The 23,832-nt window shown below is 52.3% G+C and overlaps 1 protein-coding gene across 1 annotated transcript in view; it reads left to right on the plus strand.

Moving 5' to 3' along the window:
- LOC129832791 (intermembrane lipid transfer protein VPS13B) overlaps positions 1 to 23,832 on the plus strand; it is a 239,016-nt gene that overhangs the window by 178,423 nt on the left and 36,761 nt on the right. The window contains exon 19 of the mRNA XM_055896791.1: positions 21,166 to 21,350. Coding sequence (XP_055752766.1) covers positions 21,166 to 21,350 — 185 coding nt within the window. The remainder of the gene's footprint in view (positions 1 to 21,165; positions 21,351 to 23,832) is intronic.

Raw genomic sequence — 23,832 nt, forward strand, 5'->3', positions numbered from 1 at the left:
CTGGTGGAGCGAGGTCAGAGAGATGTGGATGGACCAGGTAGAGGACAGAGGGATGTGGATGGACCAGGTAGAGGACAGAGAGATATGGATGGATAGACCAGGTAGAGGACAGAGAGATGTGGATGGATAGACCAGGTAGAGGACAGAGAGATGTGGATGGACCAGGTAGAGGACAGAGAGATGTGGATGGACCAGGTAGAGGACAGAGAGATGTGGATGGACCAGGTAGAGGACAGAGAGATGTGGATAGACCAGGTAGAGGACAGAGAGATGTGGATGGACCAGGTAGAGGACAGAGAGATGTGGATGGACCAGGTAGAGGACAGAGAGATGTTGATGGATAGACCAGGTAGAGGACAGAGAGATGTGGATAGACCAGGTAGAGGACAGAGAGATGTGGATGGACCATGTAGAGGACAGAGAGATGTGGATGGATAGACCAGGTAGAGGACAGAGAGATGTGGATAGACCAGGTAGAGGACAGAGAGATGTGGATGGATAGACCAGGTAGAGGACAGAGAGATGTGGATGGACCAGGTAGAGGACAGAGAGATGTGGATGGACCAGGTAGAGGACAGAGAGATGTGGATGGATAGACCAGGTAGAGGACAGATAGATGTGGATGGATAGACCATGTAGAGGACAGAGAGATGTGGATGGATAGACCAGGTAGAGGACAGAGAGATGTGGATGGATAGACCAGGTAGAGGACAGAGAGATGTGGATAGACCAGGTAGAGGACAGAGAGATGTGGATGGACCAGGTAGAGGACAGAGAGATGTGGATGGACCAGGTAGAGGACAGAGAGATGTGGATGGACCATGTAGAGGACAGAGAGATGTGGATGGATAGACCAGGTAGAGGACAGAGAGATGTGGATGGACCAGGTAGAGGACAGAGATGTGGATGGACCATGTAGAGGACAGAGAGATGTGGATGGATAGACCAGGTAGAGGACAGAGAGATGTGGATAGACCAGGTAGAGGACAGAGAGATGTGGATGGACCAGGTAGAGGACAGAGAGATGTGGATAGACCAGGTAGAGGACAGAGAGATGTGGATAGACCAGGTAGAGGACAGAGAGATGTGGATAGACCAGGTAGAGGACAGAGAGATGTGGATGGATGGACCAGGTAGAGGACAGAGAGATGTGGATGGACCAGGTAGAGGACAGAGAGATGTGGATGGACCAGGTAGAGGACAGAGATGTGGATGGACCAGGTAGAGGACAGAGAGATGTGGATGGATGGACCAGGTAGAGGACAGAGAGATGTGGATAGACCAGGTAGAGGACAGAGAGATGTGGATAGACCAGGTAAAGGACAGAGAGATGTGGATAGACCAGGTAGAGGACAGAGAGATGTGGATGGACCATGTAGAGGACAGAGAGATGTGGATGGATAGACCAGGTAGAGGACAGAGAGATGTGGATAGACCAGGTAGAGGACAGAGAGATGTGGATGGATAGACCAGGTAGAGGACAGAGAGATGTGGATGGACCAGGTAGAGGACAGAGAGATGTGGATGGACCAGGTAGAGGACAGAGAGATGTGGATGGATAGACCAGGTAGAGGACAGATAGATGTGGATGGATAGACCATGTAGAGGACAGAGAGATGTGGATGGATAGACCAGGTAGAGGACAGAGAGATGTGGATGGATAGACCAGGTAGAGGACAGAGAGATGTGGATAGACCAGGTAGAGGACAGAGAGATGTGGATGGACCAGGTAGAGGACAGAGAGATGTGGATGGACCAGGTAGAGGACAGAGAGATGTGGATGGACCATGTAGAGGACAGAGAGATGTGGATGGATAGACCAGGTAGAGGACAGAGAGATGTGGATGGACCAGGTAGAGGACAGAGATGTGGATGGACCATGTAGAGGACAGAGAGATGTGGATGGATAGACCAGGTAGAGGACAGAGAGATGTGGATAGACCAGGTAGAGGACAGAGAGATGTGGATGGACCAGGTAGAGGACAGAGAGATGTGGATAGACCAGGTAGAGGACAGAGAGATGTGGATAGACCAGGTAGAGGACAGAGAGATGTGGATAGACCAGGTAGAGGACAGAGAGATGTGGATGGATGGACCAGGTAGAGGACAGAGAGATGTGGATGGACCAGGTAGAGGACAGAGAGATGTGGATGGACCAGGTAGAGGACAGAGATGTGGATGGACCAGGTAGAGGACAGAGAGATGTGGATGGATGGACCAGGTAGAGGACAGAGAGATGTGGATAGACCAGGTAGAGGACAGAGAGATGTGGATAGACCAGGTAAAGGACAGAGAGATGTGGATAGACCAGGTAGAGGACAGAGAGATGTGGATGGACCAGGTAGAGGACAGAGAGATGTGGATGGACCAGGTAGAGGACAGAGAGATGTGGATGGATGGACCAGGTAGAGGACAGAGAGATGTGGATAGACCAGGTAGAGGACAGAGAGATGTGGATGGATAGACCAGGTAGAGGACAGAGAGATGTGGATAGACCAGGTAGAGGACAGAGAGATGTGGATGGATAGACCAGGTAGAGGACAGAGAGATGTGGATGGATAGACCAGGTAGAGGACAGAGAGATGTGGATAGACCAGGTAGAGGACAGAGAGATGTGCATGGATGGACCAGGTAGAGGACAGAGAGATGTGGATGGATAGACCAGGTAGAGGACAGAGAGATGTGGATGGACCAGGTAGAGGACAGAGAGATGTGGATAGACCAGGTAGAGGACAGAGAGATGTGGATGGACCAGGTAGAGGACAGAGATGTGGATGGACCAGGTAGAGGACAGAGAGATGTGGATAGACCAGGTAGAGGACAGAGAGATGTGGATGGATAGACCAGGTAGAGGACAGAGAGATGTGGATAGACCAGGTAGAGGACAGAGAGATGTGGATGGATAGACCAGGTAGAGGACAGAGAGATGTGGATGGATAGACCAGGTAGAGGACAGAGAGATGTGGATGGACCAGGTAGAGGACAGAGAGATGTGGATGGATAGACCAGGTAGAGGACAGAGAGATGTGGATGGACCAGGTAGAGGACAGAGAGATGTGGATGGACCAGGTAGAGGACAGAGAGATGTGGATAGACCAGGTAGAGGACAGAGAGATGTGGATAGACCAGGTAGAGGACAGAGAGATGTGGATGGATAGACCAGGTAGAGGACAGAGAGATGTGGATAGACCAGGTAGAGGACAGAGAGATGTGGATGGATAGACCAGGTAGAGGACAGAGAGATGTGGATGGATAGACCAGGTAGAGGACAGAGAGATGTGGATGGACCAGGTAGAGGACAGAGAGATGTGGATAGACCAGGTAGAGGACAGAGCGATGTGGGTAGACCAGGTAGAGGACAGAGAGATGTGGATGGACCAGGTAGAGGACAGAGAGATGTGGATAGACCAGGTAGAGGACAGAGAGATGTGGGTAGACCCGGTAGAGGATCAGTCCATTCAGCCAGTAGAACAGAACAGAGCCATGAATCAGGTTCTGAGAGGTTATGAAGAAACGACATAAAATATTTCCTCATCAAAATAAAAAGGGAAAGTAAGACTTGGGTGTTGAAATAACTGTGTATTAAAATCTAGGTTATGATGGGATGTGATGTCACTTTACAGTCCTCCGTTAGCGCTGTAGTCCAGGGGGTTGAGTTCTGATCACCGTGTGTCTGTCTGTGTGATGTATAACATCATCTTCTGTGTGGCCCAGTCTATAAAGTATATAGGTGTCCAGGTTAGTGGCGGGGAGGGTTGCTGCTCCCTCCATCTGGTGAGAGGCAGAATGAGGCCATTAGGATTTTTATAGTTGACAGGGATCAATGGAGGTATTGAGAAGTCTGCTGGACAGGAAATGCCGTCAGCGAATGAGGAGCTGGGTTTGCGTTGATTTACGTGTCAGTTAGTTCTGAGAAGCTGGGGCCTTTCTTCTCTCCTCTCCTTTCTCCTCTCTCCTCTCCTCTCCTCTCCTCTCCTCTCCTCTCCTCTCCTCTCCTTTCTCCTCTCCTCTCCTCTCCTCTCCTCTCCTCTCCTCTCCTCTTCTCTTCTCTTCTCTTCTCTTCTCCTCTCCCCTCCTTTCTCCTCTCCTCTCCTCTCCTCTCCTCTTCTCTCCTCTTCTCCCCTCTCCTCTCCTCTTCTTTCTCCTCTTCTCTTCTCTCCTCTCCTCTTCTCCCCTCTCCTCTCCTCTCCTCTTCTTTCTCCTCTCCTCTGCTCTGCAGGAAGTCTGCTGCTGTAACTCCCATCAGAGCTCTGTGGCTCATTAAAGGATTATTAGATGGAACATATTTTCTCATGACTCCTCTTATCCAGAGAGAGAGAGAACGGGGGGGCACAGTGGCACCTTTTGACTGTAACTATCACCGTCATGGTCTGTGGCCATGTTAGGGACTGGAACCACGGTTCCCTCTGAAGACACGTCTGAAGAGGAACAGAAACAAGAACTCTCCCTCCCAATCACATCTCCGTCTCAGTCGTAAACGACCTCACATCTCCGCGACGACCCTGACCCAAACACCCCGGCGTGTTTTCCCTTTTCCTGCCTTGACAAACCACGTCATGGTCATTTTCTCACCCTGCTGCAGCTGTCTGCGGACTCGTGATTAAAACATCTCCCGCGGTAATCCCTGTGTAATGAACCTCTCTCCTGAGAACTGCGGCTGCAAGGGGCCTTGGCTGCAGAGCTGGAGGGATCCAGATGGGAAGGAAGAGAGGAGGGGGGAGGGAATGGGGGAGGAGAGGGGAGGAGAGGGTAGGGGCCTGTCTTTGAAGAGTTAGGTCTGTTCAGGAATGATGATTGAGAAATGCATACTTCATACCCCTCTGCCCCTGGTCTAACCACAAACCCCTAACCTCATGCTCCCTACACACAGACTCCTAGAAGTGAACACCTGGCCATAGTAGTGTTAAGATGGACTTACCCGTAGTGACTTCCTGTTAGTCCATTCATCTCCAGATAGCTAGGTCAGACTACCACACAGTGACTTCCTGTTAGTCCATTCATCTCCAGATAGCTAGGGGTCAGACTACCACATAGTGACTTCCTGTTAGTCCATTCATCTCCAGATAGCTAGGTCAGACTACCACATAGTGACTTCCTGTTAGTCCATTCATCTCCAGATAGCTAGGTCAGACTACCACATAGTGACTTCCTGTTAGTCCATTCATCTCCAGATAGCTAGGTCAGACTACCACATAGTGACTTCCTGTTAGTCCATTCATCTCTAGATAGCTAGGGGTCAGGCTACCACATAGTGACTTCCTGTTAGTCCGTCCATCTCCAGATAGCTAGGTCAGACTACCACATAGTGACTTCCTGTTAGTCCGTTCATCTCCAGATAGCTAGGTCAGACTACCACATAGTGACTTCCTGTCAGTCCATTCATCTCCAGATAGCTAGGTCAGACTACCACATAGTGACTTCCTGTTAGTCCATTCATCTCCAGTGGGGTCGTATGGTATTGAACAACAGGTGGGGTCGTATGGTATTGAACAACAGGTGGGGTCGTATGGTATTGAACAACAGGTGGGGTCGTATGGTATTGAACAACAGGTGGGGTTGTATGGTATTGAACAACAAGTGGGGTTGTATGGTATTGAACAGCAGGTGGGGTTGTATGGTATTGAACAACAGGGGGGGGTCGTATGGTATTGAACAACAGGGGGGGGTCGTATGGTATTGAACAACAGGTCAGGAAAACAAAGGAAGTCTTTAGTCTGTCGGTCCTGAGAAATAAATTGACCTCCAACTTGTTGCTGTTTTCCTCAGGAATAATTAATTTCACTGATTTAGTTTAGCCCAATGAGTCATTTAGGGTTTCCTCCCCTCTTACCTCCTCTTCTCCTCCTCCTCCTCCCCTCGTACCTGCCCATCTCCTTCCTTCTCCTCTCCCCCTCCTCTCCTTCTTCCCTCCTAACTCCTCCTCCTACCTCCTCCTAACCCCCCCTTCTCTCCTTCTCCCCATCTCCTCATACCTCCTCTTCTCCTCCTAGTCCCCAGCATTATTTTGGAAACAGTGAGGGATATATTGTGTACTGTACAGGATATGAGTAATAACTGAAGGAACCATGTGGAAACAGGCAGTGCTTAGAGTTCCAGGTTCCTCCTGCTAGGTCTCTATGGTAACCGTTGAGAGAGAGACTGAGAGAGAGAGAGACTGAGAGACCTAGTTCTGCCTCTCCTTCTTCCTCTCTCTCTTCCTCCCCCCATCATCCAGATGTTCAGGACTACAGTACAGTACCTCAGTAGCTAAAGTACTTCGTTCCTAATGATCCCCCAGTTCCAGGTTGTTAAAGCAGCAGGATGTCTGTGGTATGACGACCCCTCTGTGGTCTAAACCCCCTATAGTTAGAGAACCAGCCCTCTGTGATCTAAACCCCCTATAGTTAGAGAACCAGCCCTCTGTGGTCTAAACCCCCTATAGTTAGAGAACCGGCCCTCTGTGATCTAAACCCCCTATAGTTAGAGAACCAGCCCTCTGTGATCTAAACCCCCTATAGTTAGAGAACCAGCCCTCTGTGGTCTAAACCCCCTATAGTTAGAGAACCGGCCCTCTGTGGTCTAAACCCCCTATAGTTAGAGAACCGGCCCTCTGTGGTCTAAACCCCCTATAGTTAGAGAACCAGCCCTCTGTGGTCTAAACCCCCTATAGTTAGAGAACCAGCCCTCTGTGGTCTAAACCCCCTATAGTTAGAGAACCAGCCCTCTGTGGTCTAAACCCCCTATAGTTAGAGGACCAGCCCTCTGTGGTCTAAACCCCCTATAGTTAGAGGACCAGCCCTCTGTGGTCTAAACCCTGTATAGTTAGAGGACCGGCCCTCTGTGGTCTAAACCCCCTATAGTTAGAGAACCAGCCCTCTGTGGTCTAAACTCCCTATAGTTAGAGGACCAGCCCTCTGTGATCTAAACCCCCTATAGTTAGAGAACCGGCCCTCTGTGGTTTAAACCCCGTATAGTTAGAGGACCGGCTCTCTGTGGTCTAAACCCCCTATAGTTAGAGGACCGGCCCTCTGTGGTCTAAACCCCCTATAGTTAGAGGACCAGCCCTCTGTGGTCTAAACCCCCTATAGTTAGAGAACCAGCCCTCTGTGGTCTAAACCCCCTATAGTTAGAGAACCAGCCCTCTGTGGTCTAAACCCCCTATAGTTAGAGAACCAGCCCTCTGTGATCTAAACCCCCTATAGTTAGAGAACCAGCCCTCTGTGGTCTAAACCCCCTATAGTTAGAGAACCAGCCCTCTGTGGTCTAAACCCCCTATAGTTAGAGAACCAGCCCTCTGTGGTCTAAACCCCCTATAGTTAGAGGACCAGCCCTCTGTGGTCTAAACCCCCTATAGTTAGAGGACCAGCCCTCTGTGGTCTAAACCCTGTATAGTTAGAGGACCGGCCCTCTGTGGTCTAAACCCCCTATAGTTAGAGAACCAGCCCTCTGTGGTCTAAACTCCCTATAGTTAGAGGACCAGCCCTCTGTGATCTAAACCCCCTATAGTTAGAGAACCGGCCCTCTGTGGTCTAAACCCCGTATAGTTAGAGGACCGGCCCTCTGTGGTCTAAACCCCCTATAGTTAGAGAACCAGCCCTCTGTGGTCTAAACCCCCTATAGTTAGAGAACCGGCCCTCTGTGGTCTAAACCCCCTATAGTTAGAGAACCAGCCCTCTGTGGTCTAAACCCCCTATAGTTAGAGAACCAGCCCTCTGTGGTCTAAACCCCCTATAGTTAGAGAACCAGCCCTCTGTGGTCTAAACCCCCTATAGTTAGAGAACCAGCCCTCTGTGGTCTAAACCCCCTATAGTTAGAGAACCAGCCCTCTGTGGTCTAAACCCCCTATAGTTAGAGAACCAGCCCTCTGTGGTCTAAACCCCCTATAGTTAGAGAACCAGCCCTCTGTGGTCTAAACTCCCTATAGTTAGAGGACCGGCCCTCTGTGATCTAAACCCCCTATAGTTAGAGAACCGGCCCTCTGTGGTCTAAACCCCGTATAGTTAGAGGACCGGCCCTCTGTGGTCTAAACCCCCTATAGTTAGAGAACCAGCCCTCTGTGGTCTAAACCCCCTATAGTTAGAGAACCGGCCCTCTGTGGTCTAAACCCCCTATAGTTAGAGAACCGGCCCTCTGTGGTCTAAACCCCCTATAGTTAGAGAACCAGCCCTCTGTGGTCTAAACCCCCTATAGTTAGAGAACCAGCCCTCTGTGGTCTAAACCCCTTATAGTTAGAGAACCAGCCCTCTGTGGTCTAAACCCCCTATAGTTAGAGGACCAGCCCTCTGTGGTCTAAACCCCCTATAGTTAGAGGACCAGCCCTCTGTGGTCTAAACCCCCTATAGTTAGAGAACCGGCCCTCTGTGGTCTAAACCCCCTATAGTTAGAGAACCGGCCCTCTGTGGTCTAAACCCCCTATAGTTAGAGAACCGGCCCTCTGTGGTCTAAACCCCCTATAGTTAGAGAACCAGCCCTCTGTGGTCTAAACCCCCTATAGTTAGAGAACCAGCCCTCTGTGGTCTAAACCCCCTATAGTTAGAGAACCAGCCCTCTGTGGTCTAAACCCCCTATAGTTAGAGAACCAGCCCTCTGTGGTCTAAACCCCCTATAGTTAGAGAACCAGCCCTCTGTGGTCTAAACCCCCTATAGTTAGAGAACCAGCCCTCTGTGGTCTAAACCCCCTATAGTTAGAGAACCAGCCCTCTGTGGTCTAAACCCCCTATAGTTAGAGAACCAGCCCTCTGTGGTCTAAACCCCCTATAGTTAGAGAACCAGCCCTCTGTGGTCTAAACCCCCTATAGTTAGAGAACCAGCCCTCTGTGGTCTAAACCCCCTATAGTTAGAGAACCAGCCCTCTGTGGTCTAAACCCCCTATAGTTAGAGAACCAGCCCTCTGTGGTCTAAACCCCCTATAGTTAGAGAACCAGCCCTCTGTGGTCTAAACCCCCTATAGTTAGAGAACCAGCCCTCTGTGGTCTAAACCCCCTATAGTTAGAGAACCAGCCCTCTGTGGTCTAAACCCCCTATAGTTAGAGAACCAGCCCTCTGTGGTCTAAACCCCCTATAGTTAGAGAACCAGCCCTCTGTGGTCTAAACCCCCTATAGTTAGAGAACCGGCCCTCTGTGGTCTAAACCCCCTATAGTTAGAGAACCGGCCCTCTGTGGTCTAAACCCCCTATAGTTAGAGAACCGGCCCTCTGTGGTCTAAACCCCCTATAGTTAGAGAACCGGCCCTCTGTGGTCTAAACCCCCTATAGTTAGAGAACCGGCCCTCTGTGGTCTAAACCCCCTATAGTTAGAGAACCGGCCCTCTGTGGTCTAAACCCCCTATAGTTAGAGAACCGGCCCTCTGTGGTCTAAACCCCCTATAGTTAGAGAACCGGCCCTCTGTGGTCTAAACCCCCTATAGTTAGAGAACCGGCCCTCTGTGGTCTAAACCCCCTATAGTTAGAGAACAAGCCCTCTGTGGTCTAAACCCCCTATAGTTAGAGAACCAGTCCTGTCCTCTGCTCTAGCCTGGCCCCAGTCCTGTCCTCTGCTCTAGCCTGGCCCCAGTCCTGTCCTCTGCTCTAGCCTGGCCCCAGTCCTGTCCTCTGCTCTAGCCTGGCCCCAGTCCTGTCCTCTGCTCTAGCCTGGCCCCAGTCCTGTCCTCTGCTCTAGCCTGGCCCCAGTCCTGTCCTCTGCTCTAGCCTGGCCCCAGTCCTGTCCTCTGCTCTAGCCCGGCTCCAGTCCTGTCCTCAGCCTCTGCTCTAGCCTGGCCCCAGTCCTGTCCTCTGCTCTAGCCTGGCCCCAGTCCTGTCCTCTGCTCTAGCCTGGCCCCAGTCCTGTCCTCAGCCTCTGCTCTAGCCTGGCCCCAGTCCTGTCCTCAGCCTCTGCTCTAGCCTGGCCCCAGTCCTGTCCTCTGCTCTAGCCTGGCCCCAGTCCTGTCCTCTGCTCTAGCCTGGCCCCAGTCCTGTCCTCTGCTCTAGCCTGGCCCCAGTCCTGTCCTCTGCTCTAGCCTGGCCCCAGTCCTGTCCTCTGCTCTAGCCCGGCTCCAGTCCTGTCCTCAGCCTCTGCTCTAGCCTGGCCCCAGTCCTGTCCTCTGCTCTAGCCTGGCCCCAGTCCTGTCCTCTGCTCTAGCCTGGCCCCAGTCCTGTCCTCTGCTCTAGCCTGGCCCCAGTCCTGTCCTCAGCCTCTGCTCTAGCCTGGCCCCAGTCCTGTCCTCAGCCTCTGCTCTAGCCTGGCCCCAGTCCTGTCCTCTGCTCTAGCCTGGCCCCAGTCCTGTCCTCTGCTCTAGCCTGGCCCCAGTCCTGTCCTCAGCCTCTGCTCTAGCCTGGCCCCAGTCCTGTCCTCAGCCTCTGCTCTAGCCTGGCCCCAGTCCTATCCTCTGCTCTAGCCTGGCCCCAGTCCTGTCCTCAGCCTCTGCTCTAGCCTGGCCCCAGTCCTGTCCTCTGCTCTAGCCTGGCCCCAGTCCTTTCCTCTGCTCTAGCCTGGCCCCAGTCCTGTCCTCTGCTCTAGCCTGGCTCCAGTCCTGTCCTCTGCTCTAGCCTGGCCCCAGTCCTGTCCTCTGCTCTAGCCTGGCCCCAGTCCTGTCCTCTGCTCTAGCCTGGCCCCAGTCCTGTCCTCTGCTCTAGCCCGGCTCCAGTCCTGTCCTCTGCTCTAGCCTGGCCCCAGTCCTGTCCTCTGCTCTAGCCTGGCCCCAGTCCTGTCCTCTGCTCTAGCCTGGCACCAGTCCTGTCCTCTGCTCTAGCCTGGCCCCAGTCCTGTCCTCTGCTCTAGCCCGGCTCCTGTTCTCAGCCTCTGCTCTAGCCTGGCCCCAGTCCTGTCCTCAGCCTCTGCTCTAGCCTGGCCCCAGTCCTGTCCTCTGCTCTAGCCTGGCACCAGTCCTGTCCTCTGCTCTAGCCTGGCCCCAGTCCTGTCCTCAGCCTCTGCTCTAGCCTGGCCCCAGTCCTGTCCTCTGCTCTAGCCTGGCCCCAGTCCTGTCCTCTGCTCTAGCCCGGCCCCAGTCCTGTCCTCTGCTCTAGCCTGGCCCCAGTCCTGTCCTCTGCTCTAGCCTGGCCCCAGTCCTGTCCTCAGCCTCTGCTCTAGCCTGGCCCCAGTCCTGTCCTCTGCTCTAGCCCGGCTCCTGTCCTCAGCCTCTGCTCTAGCCTGGCCCCAGTCCTGTCCTCTGCTCTAGCCTGGCCCCAGTCCTGTCCTCTGCTCTAGCCTGGCCCCAGTCCTGTCCTCTGCTCTAGCCTGGCCCCAGTCCTGTCCTCTGCTCTAGCCTGGCCCCAGTCCTGTCCTCTGCTCTAGCCTGGCCCCAGTCCTGTCCTCTGCTCTAGCCTGGCCCCAGTCCTGTCCTCTGCTCTAGCCTGGCCCCAGTCCTGTCCTCTGCTCTAGCCTGGCCCCAGTCCTGTCCTCTGCTCTAGCCTGGCCCCAGTCCTGTCCTCAGCCTCTGCTCTAGCCTGGCCCCAGTCCTGTCCTCAGCCTCTGCTCTAGCCTGGCCCCAGTCCTGTCCTCTGCTCTAGCCTGGCCCCAGTCCTGTCCTCTGCTCTAGCCTGGCCCCAGTCCTGTCCTCTGCTCTAGCCTGGCCCCAGTCCTGTCCTCAGCCTCTGCTCTAGCCTGGCCCCAGTCCTGTCCTCAGCCTCTGCTCTAGCCTGGCCCCAGTCCTATCCTCTGCTCTAGCCTGGCCCCAGTCCTGTCCTCAGCCTCTGCTCTAGCCTGGCCCCAGTCCTGTCCTCTGCTCTAGCCTGGCCCCAGTCCTTTCCTCTGCTCTAGCCTGGCCCCAGTCCTGTCCTCTGCTCTAGCCTGGCTCCAGTCCTGTCCTCTGCTCTAGCCTGGCCCCAGTCCTGTCCTCTGCTCTAGCCTGGCCCCAGTCCTGTCCTCTGCTCTAGCCTGGCCCCAGTCCTGTCCTCTGCTCTAGCCCGGCTCCAGTCCTGTCCTCTGCTCTAGCCTGGCCCCAGTCCTGTCCTCTGCTCTAGCCTGGCCCCAGTCCTGTCCTCTGCTCTAGCCTGGCACCAGTCCTGTCCTCTGCTCTAGCCTGGCCCCAGTCCTGTCCTCTGCTCTAGCCCGGCTCCTGTTCTCAGCCTCTGCTCTAGCCTGGCCCCAGTCCTGTCCTCAGCCTCTGCTCTAGCCTGGCCCCAGTCCTGTCCTCTGCTCTAGCCTGGCACCAGTCCTGTCCTCTGCTCTAGCCTGGCCCCAGTCCTGTCCTCAGCCTCTGCTCTAGCCTGGCCCCAGTCCTGTCCTCTGCTCTAGCCTGGCCCCAGTCCTGTCCTCTGCTCTAGCCCGGCCCCAGTCCTGTCCTCTGCTCTAGCCTGGCCCCAGTCCTGTCCTCTGCTCTAGCCTGGCCCCAGTCCTGTCCTCAGCCTCTGCTCTACCCTGGCCCCAGTCCTGTCCTCTGCTCTAGCCCGGCTCCTGTCCTCAGCCTCTGCTCTAGCCTGGCCCCAGTCCTGTCCTCTGCTCTAGCCTGGCCCCAGTCCTGTCCTCTGCTCTAGCCTGGCCCCAGTCCTGTCCTCTGCTCTAGCCTGGCCCCAGTCCTGTCCTCTGCTCTAGCCTGGCCCCAGTCCTGTCCTCTGCTCTAGCCTGGCCCCAGTCCTGTCCTCTGCTCTAGCCTGGCCCCAGTCCTGTCCTCTGCTCTAGCCTGGCCCCAGTCCTGTCCTCTGCTCTAGCCTGGCCCCAGTCCTGTCCTCTGCTCTAGCCTGGCCCCAGTCCTGTCCTCTGCTCTAGCCTGGCCCCAGTCCTGTCCTCTGCTCTAGCCTGGCCCCAGTCCTGTCCTCTGCTCTAGCCTGGCCCCAGTCCTGTCCTCTGCTCTAGCCTGGCCCCAGTCCTGTCCTCTGCTCTAGCCTGGCCCCAGTCCTGTCCTCTGCTCTAGCCTGGCCCCAGTCCTGTCCTCTGCTCTAGCCCGACTCCTGTCCTCAGTCTCTGCTCTAGCCTGGCCCCAGTCCTGTCCTCTGCTCTAGCCTGGCCCCAGTCCTGTCCTCTGCTCTAGCCCGGCTCCTGTCCTCAGCCTCTGCTCTAGCCTGGCCCCAGTCCTGTCCTCTGCTCTAGCCTGGCCCCAGTTCTGTCCTCTGCTCTAGCCTGGCCCCAGTCCTGTCCTCTGCTCTAGCCTGGCCCCAGTCCTGTCCTCAGCCTCTGCTCTTGCCTGGCCCCAGTCCTGTCCTCAGCCTCTGCTCTAGCCCGGCCCCAGTCCTGTCCTCTGCTCTAGCCCGGCCCCAGTCCTGTCCTCTGCTCTAGCCCGGCTCCTGTCCTCAGCCTCTGCTCTAGCCTGGCCCCAGTCCTGTCCTCTGCTCTAGCCTGGCCCCAGTCCTGTCCTCTGCTCTAGCCTGGCCCCAGTCCTGTCCTCAGCCTCTGCTCTAGCCTGGCCCCAGTCCTGTCCTCTGCTCTAGCCCGGCTCCAGTCCTGTCCTCAGCCTCTGCTCTAGCCTGGCCCCAGTCCTGTCCTCTGCTCTAGCCTGGCCCCAGTCCTGTCCTCAGCCTCTGCTCTAGCCTGGCCCCAGTCCTGTCCTCTGCTCTAGCCCGGCTCCAGTCCTGTCCTCAGCTCTAGCCTGGCCCCAGTCCTGTCCTCTGCTCTAGCCCGGTTCCTGTCCTCAGCCTCTGCTCTAGCCTGGCCCCAGTCCTGTCCTCTGCTTTAGGCTGGCCCCAGTCCTGTCCTCTGCTCTAGCCCGGCCCCAGTCCTGTCCTCAGCCTCTGCTCTAGCCCGGCTCCTGTCCTCAGCCTCTGCTCTAGCCTGGCCCCAGTCCTGTCCTCTGCTCTAGCCTGGCCCCAGTCCTGTCCTCTGCTCTAGCCTGGCCCCAGTCCTGTCCTCAGCCTCTGCTCTAGCCTGGCCCCAGTCCTGTCCTCTGCTCTAGCCCGGCTCCAGTCCTGTCCTCAGCCTCTGCTCTAGCCTGGCCCCAGTCCTGTCCTCTGCTCTAGCCTGGCCCCAGTCCTGTCCTCAGCCTCTGCTCTAGCCTGGCCCCAGTCCTGTCCTCTGCTCTAGCCCGGCTCCAGTCCTGTCCTCAGCTCTAGCCTGGCCCCAGTCCTGTCCTCTGCTCTAGCCCGGTTCCTGTCCTCAGCCTCTGCTCTAGCCTGGCCCCAGTCCTGTCCTCTGCTTTAGGCTGGCCCCAGTCCTGTCCTCTGCTCTAGCCTGGCCCCAGTCCTGTCCTCTGCTTTAGGCTGGCCCCAGTCCTGTCCTCTGCTCTAGCCTGGCCCCAGTCCTGTCCTCTGCTTTAGCCTGGCCCCAGTCCTGTCCTCTGCTCTAGCCCGGTTCCTGTCCTGTCCTCTGCTCTAGCCCGGCCCCAGTCCTCAGCCTCTGCTCTAGCCTGGCCCCAGTCCTGTCCTCTGCTCTAGCCCGGCCCCAGTCCTGTCCTCTGCTCTAGCCCGGCCCCAGTCCTGTCCTCTGCTCTAGCCCGACCCTGGCCCCAGTACTAACCACTCACTCAGACTATGAACTGTGGACAGGTCAGGAAATAAAACCCAACATCGTTTAAAACCAACTTTCTGAGGAAAAAATAAGTCTAGTTTGTGAAATTTAAACAGCTAATTTCTAATTTTGGATTTCCTTTGCTATTGCTGGTAGTCAGTGTAACAGTGTGTTTAATATGCTGATGTATTGACTTAAGGACTACTGGGAGTCTGGTTAGGGAGGCCTGCTGTAATATGGAGAGGGAGGCCTGCTGTAATGTGGAGAGGGAGGCCTGCTGTAATGTGGAGAGGGAGGCCTGCTGTAATGTGGAGAGGGAGGCCTGCTGTAATGTGGAGAGGGAGGCCTGCTGTAATGTGGAGAGGGAGGCCTGCTGTAATGTGGAGAGGGAGGCCTGCTGTAATGTGGAGAGGGAGGCCTGCTGTAATGTGGAGAGGGAGGCCTGCTGTAATGTGGAGAGGGAGGCCTGCTGTAATGTGGAGAGGGAGGCCTGCTGAAATGTGGAGAGGGAGGCCTGCTGTAATGTGGAGAGGGAGGCCTGCTGTAATGTGGAGAGGGAGGCCTGCTGTAATGTGGAGAGGGAGGCCTGCTGTAATGTGGAGAGGGAGGCCTGCTGTAATGTGGAGAGGGAGGCCTGCTGTAATGTGGAGAGGGAGGCCTGCTGTAATGTGGAGAGGGAGGCCTGCTGTAATGTGGAGAGGGAGGCCTGCTGTAATGTGGAGAGGGAGGCCTGCTGTAATGTGGAGAGGGAGGCCTGCTGTAATGTGGAGAGGGAGGCCTGCTGTAATGTGGAGAGGGAGGCCTGCTGTAATGTGGAGAGGGAGGCCTGCTGTAATGTGGAGAGGGAGGCCTGCTGTAATGTGGAGAGGGAGGCCTGCTGTAATGTGGAGAGGGAGGCCTGCTGTAATGTGGAGAGGGAGGCCTGCTGTAATGTGGAGAGGGAGGCCTGCTGTAATGTGGAGAGGGAGGCCTGCTGTAATGTGGTTAGGGAGGCCTGCTGTGATGTGGAGAGGGAGGCCTGCTGTAATGTGGAGAGGGAGGCCTGCTGTAATGTGGAGAGGGAGGCCTGCTGTAATGTGGAGAGGGAGGCCTGCTGTAATGTGGAGAGGGAGGCCTGCTGTAATGTGGAGAGGGAGGCCTGCTGTAATGTGGAGAGGGAGGCCTGCTGTAATGTGGAGAGGGAGGCCTGCTGTAATGTGGAGAGGGAGGCCTGCTGTAATGTGGAGAGGGAGGCCTGCTGTAATGTTACTGTAATGTGGAGAGGGAGGCCTGCTGTAATGTGGAGAGGGTGGCCTGCTTTGATGTGGAGAGGGAGGCCTGCTTTGATGTGGAGAGGGTGGCCTGCTTTGATGTGGAGAGGGAGGCCTGCTGTGATGTGGAGAGGGAGGCCTGCTGTAATGTGGAGAGGGAGGCCTGCTTTAATGTTACTGTAATGTGGAGAGGGAGGCCTGCTGTAATGTGGAGAGGGAGGCCTGCTTTGATGTGGAGAGGGAGGCCTGCTGTGATGTGGAGAGGGAGGCCTGCTGTAATGTGTAAAGGGAGGCCTGCTGTAATGTGTAAAGGGAGGCCTGCTGTAATGTGTAAAGGGAGGCCTGCCACCAATATCTACATGACTGAACAGAGTCACTTCCCCTTGAGGCTCCAGCAGTTAAATGGTGTCGGTAGGTTATTTAACAGTTAAATGGTGTCAGTAGGTTATTTAACAGTTAAATGGTGTCAGTAGGTTATTAACAGTTAAATGGTGTCAGTGGGTTATTTAACAGTTAAATGGTGTCAGTAGGTTATTTAACAGTTAAATGGTGTCGGTAGGTTATTTAACAGTTAAATGGTGTCAGTAGGTTATTTAACAGTTAAATGGTGTCAGTGGGTTATTTAACAGTTAAATGGTGTCAGTGGGTTATTTAACAGTTAAATGGTGTCAGTGGGTTATTTAACAGTTAAATGGTGTCTGTAGGTTATTTAACAGTTAAATGGTGTCAGTGGGTTATTTAACAGTTAAATGGTGTCAGTAGGTTATTTAACAGTTAAATGGTGTCAGTGGGTTATTTAACATGGTGTCAGTAGGTTAATTAATAGTTAAATGGTGTCAGTGGGTTATTTAACAGTTAAATGGTGTCGGTAGGTTATTTAACAGTTAAATGGTGTCGGTAGGTTATTTAACAGTTACATGGTGTCGGTAGGTTATTTAACAGTTACATGGTGTCGGTAGGTTATTTAACAGTTAAATGGTGTCGGTAGGTTATTTAACAGTTAAATGGTGTCGGTAGGTTATTTAACAGTTAAATGGTGTCTGTAGGTTATTTAACAGTTAAATGGTGTCAGTGGGTTATTTAACAGTTAAATGGTGTCTGTGGGTTATTTAACAGTTAAATGGTGTCAGTAGGTTATTTAACATGGTGTCAGTAGGTTATTTAACAGTTAAATGGTGTCGGTAGGTTATTTAACAGTTAAATGGTGTCGGTGTGTTATTTAACAGTTAAATGGTGTCGGTAGGTTATTTAACAGTTAAATGGTATCGGTAGGTTATTTAACAGTTAAATGGTGTCGGTAGGTTTTTTAACAGTTAAATGGTGTCGGTAGGTTATTTAACAGTTAAATGGTGTCGGTAGGTTATTTAACAGTTAAATGGTGTCGGTAGGTTATTTAACAGTTAAATGGTGTCGGTAGGTTATTTAACAGTTAAATGGTGTCGGTAGGTTATTTAACAGTTAAATGGTGTCGGCGGGTTATTTAACAGTTAAATGGTGTCCGTAGGTTATTTAACAGTTACATGGTGTCGGTAGGTTATTTAACATGGTGTCAGTAGGTTATTTAACAGTTAAATGGTGTCGGTAGGTTATTTAACAGTTAAATGGTGTCAGTAGGTTATTTAACAGTTAAATGGTGTCGGCGGGTTATTTAACATGGTGTCAGTAGGTTATTTAACAGTTAAATGGTGTCGGTAGGTTATTTAACAGTTAAATGGTGTCTGTAGGTTATTTAACAGTTAAATGGTGTCTGTAGGTTCTTTCACAGTTATTAAATGGTGTCAGTGGGGTTATTTAACAGTTAAATGGTGTCGGTAGGTTATTTAACAGTTAAATGGTGTCAGTAGGTTATTTAACAGTTAAATGGTGTCGGTAGGTTATTTAACAGTTAAATGGTGTCGGTAGGTTATTTAACAGTTAAATGGTGTCAGTAGGTTATTTAACAGTTAAATGGTGTCAGTAGGTTATTTAACAGTTAAATGGTGTCGGCGGGTTATTTAACATGGTGTCAGTAGGTTAATTAATAGTTAAATGGTGTCAGTGGGTTATTTAACAGTTAAATGGTGTCGGTAGGTTATTTAACAGTTAAATGGTGTCGGTAGGTTATTTAACAGTTAAATGGTGTCAGTGGGTTATTTAACAGTTAAATGGTGTCTGTGGGTTATTTAACAGTTAAATGGTGTCAGTAGGTTATTTAACAGTTAAATGGTGTCAGTGGGTTATTTAACATGGTGTCAGTAGGTTATTTAATAGTTAAATGGTGTCGGTAGGTTATTTAACAGTTAAATGGTGTCGGTAGGTTATTTAACAGTTAAATGGTGTCGGTAGGTTATTTAACAGTTAAATGGTGTCGGTAGGTTATTTAACAGTTAAATGGTGTCAGTAGGTTATTTAACAGTTAAACGGTGTCGGTAGGTTATTTAACAGTTAAACGGTGTCAGTAGGTTATTTAACAGTTAAATGGTGTCGGCGGGTTATTTAACATGGTGGCAGTAGGTTATTTAACAGTTAAATGGTGTCAGTAGGTTATTTAACATGGTGTCAGTAGGTTATTTAACAGTTAAATGGTGTCAGTAGGTTATTTAACAGTTAAATTGTGTCAGTGGGTTATTTAACAGTTAAATGGTGTCGGTAGGTTATTTAACAGTTAAATGGTGTCAGTGTGTTATTTAACAGTTAAATGGTGTCGGTAGGTTATTTAACAGTTAAATGGTGTCGGTAGGTTATTTAACAGTTAAATGGTGTCGGTAGGTTATTTAACAGTTACATGGTGTCGGTAGGTTATTTAACAGTTAAATGGTGTCGGTAGGTTATTTAACAGTTACATGGTGTCGGTAGGTTATTTAACAGTTACATGGTGTCTGTAGGTTATTTAACAGTTAAATGGTGTCGGTAGGTTATTTAACAGATAATGTATGAGGGGCGTCTTGGGACAGAGACAGAAGATAAATGAGAGGTATGGTTGGTTGGGGCTGTGATAGACAGAACCTCTCCCCGTTCCTCCTCCCTGGCTGGCTGTAACAGATGAGAGGTTAAATGTGTGGATATTATTTTCAGTGTCAGGTATCTCTGATGTCCGTGTCCTCACATTAATCATGATGGCAGCATGGATGTGATGGGGAGAGTGGAGGCTCTTCAGTAATACACAAAGCTAACAACCTGCCAGGAAACAAGGGAAAAAGGAGACTGATTTCACCTCAGTGTTCTGTTACCATGTTGGATCCATGGAAGTTCTTAGAATGGTTCTGTCCATTACTCAGTGTTCTGTTACCATGTTGGATCCATGGAAGTTCTTAGAATGGTTCTGTCCATTACTCAGTGTTCTGTTACCATGTTGGATCCATGGAAGTTCTTAGAATGGTTCTGTCCATTACTCAGTGTTCTGTTACCATGTTGGATCCATGGAAGTTCTTAGAATGGTTCTGTCCATTACTCTGTGTTCTGTTACCATGTTGGATCCATGGAAGTTCTTAGAATGGTTCTGTCCATTACTCAGTGTTCTGTTACCATGTTGGATCCATGGAAGTTCTTAGAATGGTTCTGTCCATTACTCAGTGTTCTGTTACCATGTTGGATCCATGGAAGTTCTTAGAATGGTTCTGTCCATTACTCAGTGTTCTGTTACCATGTTGGATCCATGGAAGTTCTTAGAATGGTTCTGTCCATTACTCAGTGTTCTGTTACCATGTTGGATCCATGGAAGTTCTTAGAATGGTTCTGTCCATTACTCTGTGTTCTGTTACCATGTTGGATCCATGGAAGTTCTTAGAATGGTTCTGTCCATTACTCAGTGTTCTGTTACCATGTTGGATCCATGGAAGTTCTTAGAATGGTTCTGTCCATTACTCTGTGTTCTGTTACCATGTTGGATCCAGGGAAGTTCTTAGAATGGTTCTGTCCATTACTCTGTGTTCTGTTACCATGTTGGATCAATGGAAGTCCCAAGTCTCCTCTCTCTTCCCAGTCCCTAGTCTCCTCTCCTCTCCCAGTCCCTAGTCTCCACTCCCTTCCCAGTCCCAAGTCTCCTCTCCTCTCCCAGTCCCTAGTCTCCTCTCCCAGTCCCTAGTCTCCTCTCCCTTCCCAGTCCCTAGTCTCCTCTCCCTTCCCAGTCCCTAGTCTCCTCTCCCTTCCCAGTCCCTAGTCTCCTCTCCCTTCCCAGTCCCTAGTCTCCTCTCCCTTCCCAGTCCCAAGTCTCCTCTCCCTTCCCAGTCCTAAGTCTCCTCTCCCTTCCCAGTCCCAAGTCTCCTCTCCCTTCCCAGTCCCTAGTCTCCTCTCCCTTCCCAGTCCCAAGTCTCCTCTCCCTTCCCAGTCCCTAGTCTCCTCTCCTCTCCCAGTCCCTAGTGTCCTCTCACTTCCCAGTCCCAAGTCTCCTCTCCCTTCCCAGTCCCAAGTCTCCTCTCCCTTCCCAGTCCCAAGTCTCCTCTCCCTTCCCAGTCCCAAGTCTCCTCTCCCTTCCCAGTCCCAAGTCTCCTCTCCCTTCCCAGTCCCAAGTCTCCTCTCCCTTCCCAGTCCCAAGTCTCCTCTCCCTTCCCAGTCCCAAGTCTCCTCTCCCTTCCCAGTCCCAAGTATCCTCTCCCTTCCCAGTCCCAAGTCTCCTCTCCCTTCCCAGTCCCTAGTCTCCTTTCCCTTCCCAGTCCCTAGTCTCCTTTCCCTTCCCAGTCCCTAGTCTCCTTTCCCTTCCCAGTCCCTAGTCTCCTTTCCCTTCCCAGTCCCAAGTCTCCTTTCCCTTCCCAGTCCCTAGTCTCCTCTCCTCTCCCAGTCCCTAGTCTCCTCTCCCAGTCCCTAGTCTCCTCTCCCTTCCCAGTCCCTAGTCTCCTCTCCCTTCCCAGTCCCTAGTCTCCTCTCCCTTCCCAGTCCCAAGTCTCCTCTCCCTTCCCAGTCCCTAGTCTCCTTTCCCTTCCCAGTCCCTAGTCTCCTTTCCCTTCCCAGTCCCAAGTCTCCTTTCCCTTCCCAGTCCCTAGTCTCCTCTCCTCTCCCAGTCCCTAGTCTCCTCTCCCAGTCCCTAGTCTCCTCTCCCTTCCCAGTCCCTAGTCTCCTCTCCCTTCCCAGTCCCTAGTCTCCTCTCCCTTCCCAGTCCCAAGTCTCCTCTCCCTTCCCAGTCCCTAGTCTCCTTTCCCTTCCCAGTCCCAAGTCTCCTTTCCCTTTCCAGTCCCAAGTCTCCTCTCCCTTCCCAGTCCCAAGTCTCCTCTCCTCTCCCAGTCCCAAGTCTTCTCTCCCTTCCCAGTCTCCTCTCCTCTCCCAGTCCCAAGTCTCCTCTCCTCTCCCAGTCCCAAGTCTCCTCTCCCAGTCCCTAGTCTCCTCTCCCTTCCCAGTCCCAAGTCTCCTCTCCTCTCCCAGTCCCAAGTCTCCTTTCCTCTCCCAGTCCCTAGTCTCCTCTCCCTTCCCAGTCCCAAGTCTCCTCTCCTCCCCTCTCCCAGTCCCTAGTCTCCTCTCCTCTCCCAGTCCCAAGTCTCCTCTCCTCTCCCAGTCCCAAGTCTCCTTTCCCTTCCCAGTCCCAAGTCTCCTCTCCCTTCCCAGTCCCTAGTCTCCTCTCCCTTCCCAGTCCCAAACAGTTCTCTAACTCTCTCTCTTCTCTTTCTCTCTCCAGGACAAAGCGCTCGTCAGTCCTGATCACAGAGTGTATTTTTGAGCTGCCCCACTTCACAGTGCAGGCCACTCGTCCCCAGATCCTGCTCCTTCAGGCCATGCTGCAGAGCTGGACACACAGCCTGGGAGACGGTTCCTACCAAGGGGTCAACGAGGCCCTGCTCTGCCATGTCTACACACCACCAGGTAACTGAACACTGTCCTCCGAGGGCTGCTCCGTCTCCTCCCTCCCGCTAGTACACCTGCTCTGCTCACACACACACACACACACACACACACACACACACACACACACACACACACACACACACACACACACACACACACACACACACACACACACACACACACACACACACACACACTCACAGATATACACACACACACACACACACACACACTCACAGATATACACACACAGACACTCACAGATATACTCACACACACACACACACACACACTCACTCACTCACTCACTCACTCACTCACTCACTCACTCACTCACTCACTCACTCACTCACTCACTCACACACACACACACACCCCCCGGCTGTCTCTCCTTGCCCAGTGTGAGGTAGAGGACCTGCAGCCGTGGGTAAATGAACTCTCCAGCTCTTCTACGCTCCATGTCCTCCAGCCTTAATGGTCTCATAATACATGGGAGCCTGTAAAAAGGGGCAGAATTCAAATAAAACAGTAGCTTTTCTCCTGCAGCCGGTAGCGTCTGGCCTCTTCTCTGGAGACCCAGGGATTTTCCGAGCCATTAGGATCATGTTGTTGAGTATGCCGTCAACATGGCCTTTGCCAAGCTACCTTTACCCTGAGACCAGCCCAGCACAGCGCCCGCCAAATTATTAAACTGCTCTCCTGTGGAGTGAAGTCAAATATTCCTCTCTCCTCTAGCTCTGCCTGTCTGTCTCTCCTCTAGCTCTGCCTGTCTCTCTCTCCTCCAGCTCTTCCTGTCTGTCTCTCTACCTGTCTCTCTCCTCTAGCTCTGCCTGTCTGTCTCTCCTCTAGCTCTGCCTGTCTCTCTCTCTTCCAGCTCTTCTTGTCTGTCTCTACCTGTCTCTCTCCTCTAGCTCCCCCTGTCTGTCTCTCTCTTCCAGCTCTTCCTGTCTGTCTCTCTACCTGCCTCGCTCCTCTTGGAACAGAACGGGCTGGAACAGACCGGGCTGGAATAGCAACGTAGAGAAACATTTGCACATCTGGCCCGGGTGATGGCAGGTTAGAAAAACAGAGAATAGAAAAGGGGGAGGGAGGGAGAGAGGGAGGGAGAGAGCGAGGGAGTGAGAGAGGGATGGAGAGAGGTAGAGAGGGAGGGAGAGAGGGAGGGATGTAGAGAGGGAGGGAGGGATGTAGAGAGGGAGGGAGGGATGTAGAGAGGGAGGGAGGGATGTAGAGAGGGAGGGAGAGATGTAGAGAGGGAGGGAGAGATGTAGAGAGGGAGGGAGAGATGTAGAGAGGGAGGGAGAGATGTAGAGAGGGAGGGAGAGATGTAGAGAGGGAGGGAGAGATGTAGAGAGGGAGGGAGAGATGTAGAGAGGGAGGGAGAGATGTAGAGAGGGAGGGAGAGATGTAGAGAGGGATGTAGAGAGAGATGTAGAGAGGGATGTAGAGAGAGATGTAGAGAGGGAGGGAGAGATGTAGAGAGGGATGTAGAGAGAGATGTAGAGAGGGATGTAGAGAGAGATGTAGAGAGGGATGTAGAGAGAGATGTAGAGAGGGATGTAGAGAGAGATGTAGAGAGAGAAGTAGGGAGAGAGGGATGAGAGAGGGATGAGAGAGGGAGTGAGAGATGTAGGGAGAGATGTAGGGAGAGATGTAGGGAGAGAGGGAGTGAGAGATGTAGGGAGAGAGGGAGTGAGAGAGGGAGTGAGAGATGTAGGGAGGGAGGGAGGGAGAGATGTAGGGAGGGAGAGATGTAGGGAGAGAGAGATGTAGGGAGAGAGATGTGTAGAGAGAGAGGGAGGGAGAGATGTAGAGAGGGAGGGAGTGAGAGATGTAGAGAGTTAGAGATGTAGAGAGGGAGGGAGAGATGTAGAGAGGGAGGGAGAGATGTAGAGAGGGAGGGAGAGATGTAAAGAGGGAGGGAGGGATAGATGTAGAGATGTGGAGAGGGAGAGATGTGGAGAGGGAGGGGGGAGAGATGTAGAGAGGGAGGGAGAGATGTAGTGTGGAAAAACCTACTAATACTTTTGACTTAACCCACCAGTATGTGACCGACGGGCTTGATTCAGTCTCATGTAGCAACATTTGAAATGGTTTTTTACATTGAATTAAAGTAGAGACTCAGAGCTACAAAATGGTAGATCAACACTACAGTTGAGGAACAATGGGGGAAAGTAATTCTGCTTTGATCAACTTGTAACCTCACTTTTGAGAAAATGGCCCTTGAATGTTTTGGTAAACCTACTGGAGAGCTCTTCTTTGTCTCTGCCCATTCAGCATCGTTCACACCCTTTTAAGCATTAGCCCCACCCATCTCTTTAAGGATTCTTTATGTGAGGCCATGTGCTAAACAGAGGGAGTAGTGTAGTGAACAACCAAAGATTTCCAGACTAAAGGCTGGTTTATACTACAGGTGTGTTTGTAAATTTAATCTGGAGTGCCAGAGTGCACTCTGGGTGTTGGTAAACTCAGAGCATTGTCAGACTGTCTGTTGGTAAAC

The sequence above is a fragment of the Salvelinus fontinalis genome, chromosome 34 (genome assembly GCF_029448725.1).
Source record: "Salvelinus fontinalis isolate EN_2023a chromosome 34, ASM2944872v1, whole genome shotgun sequence".
Taxonomy (NCBI): domain Eukaryota; kingdom Metazoa; phylum Chordata; class Actinopteri; order Salmoniformes; family Salmonidae; genus Salvelinus; species Salvelinus fontinalis.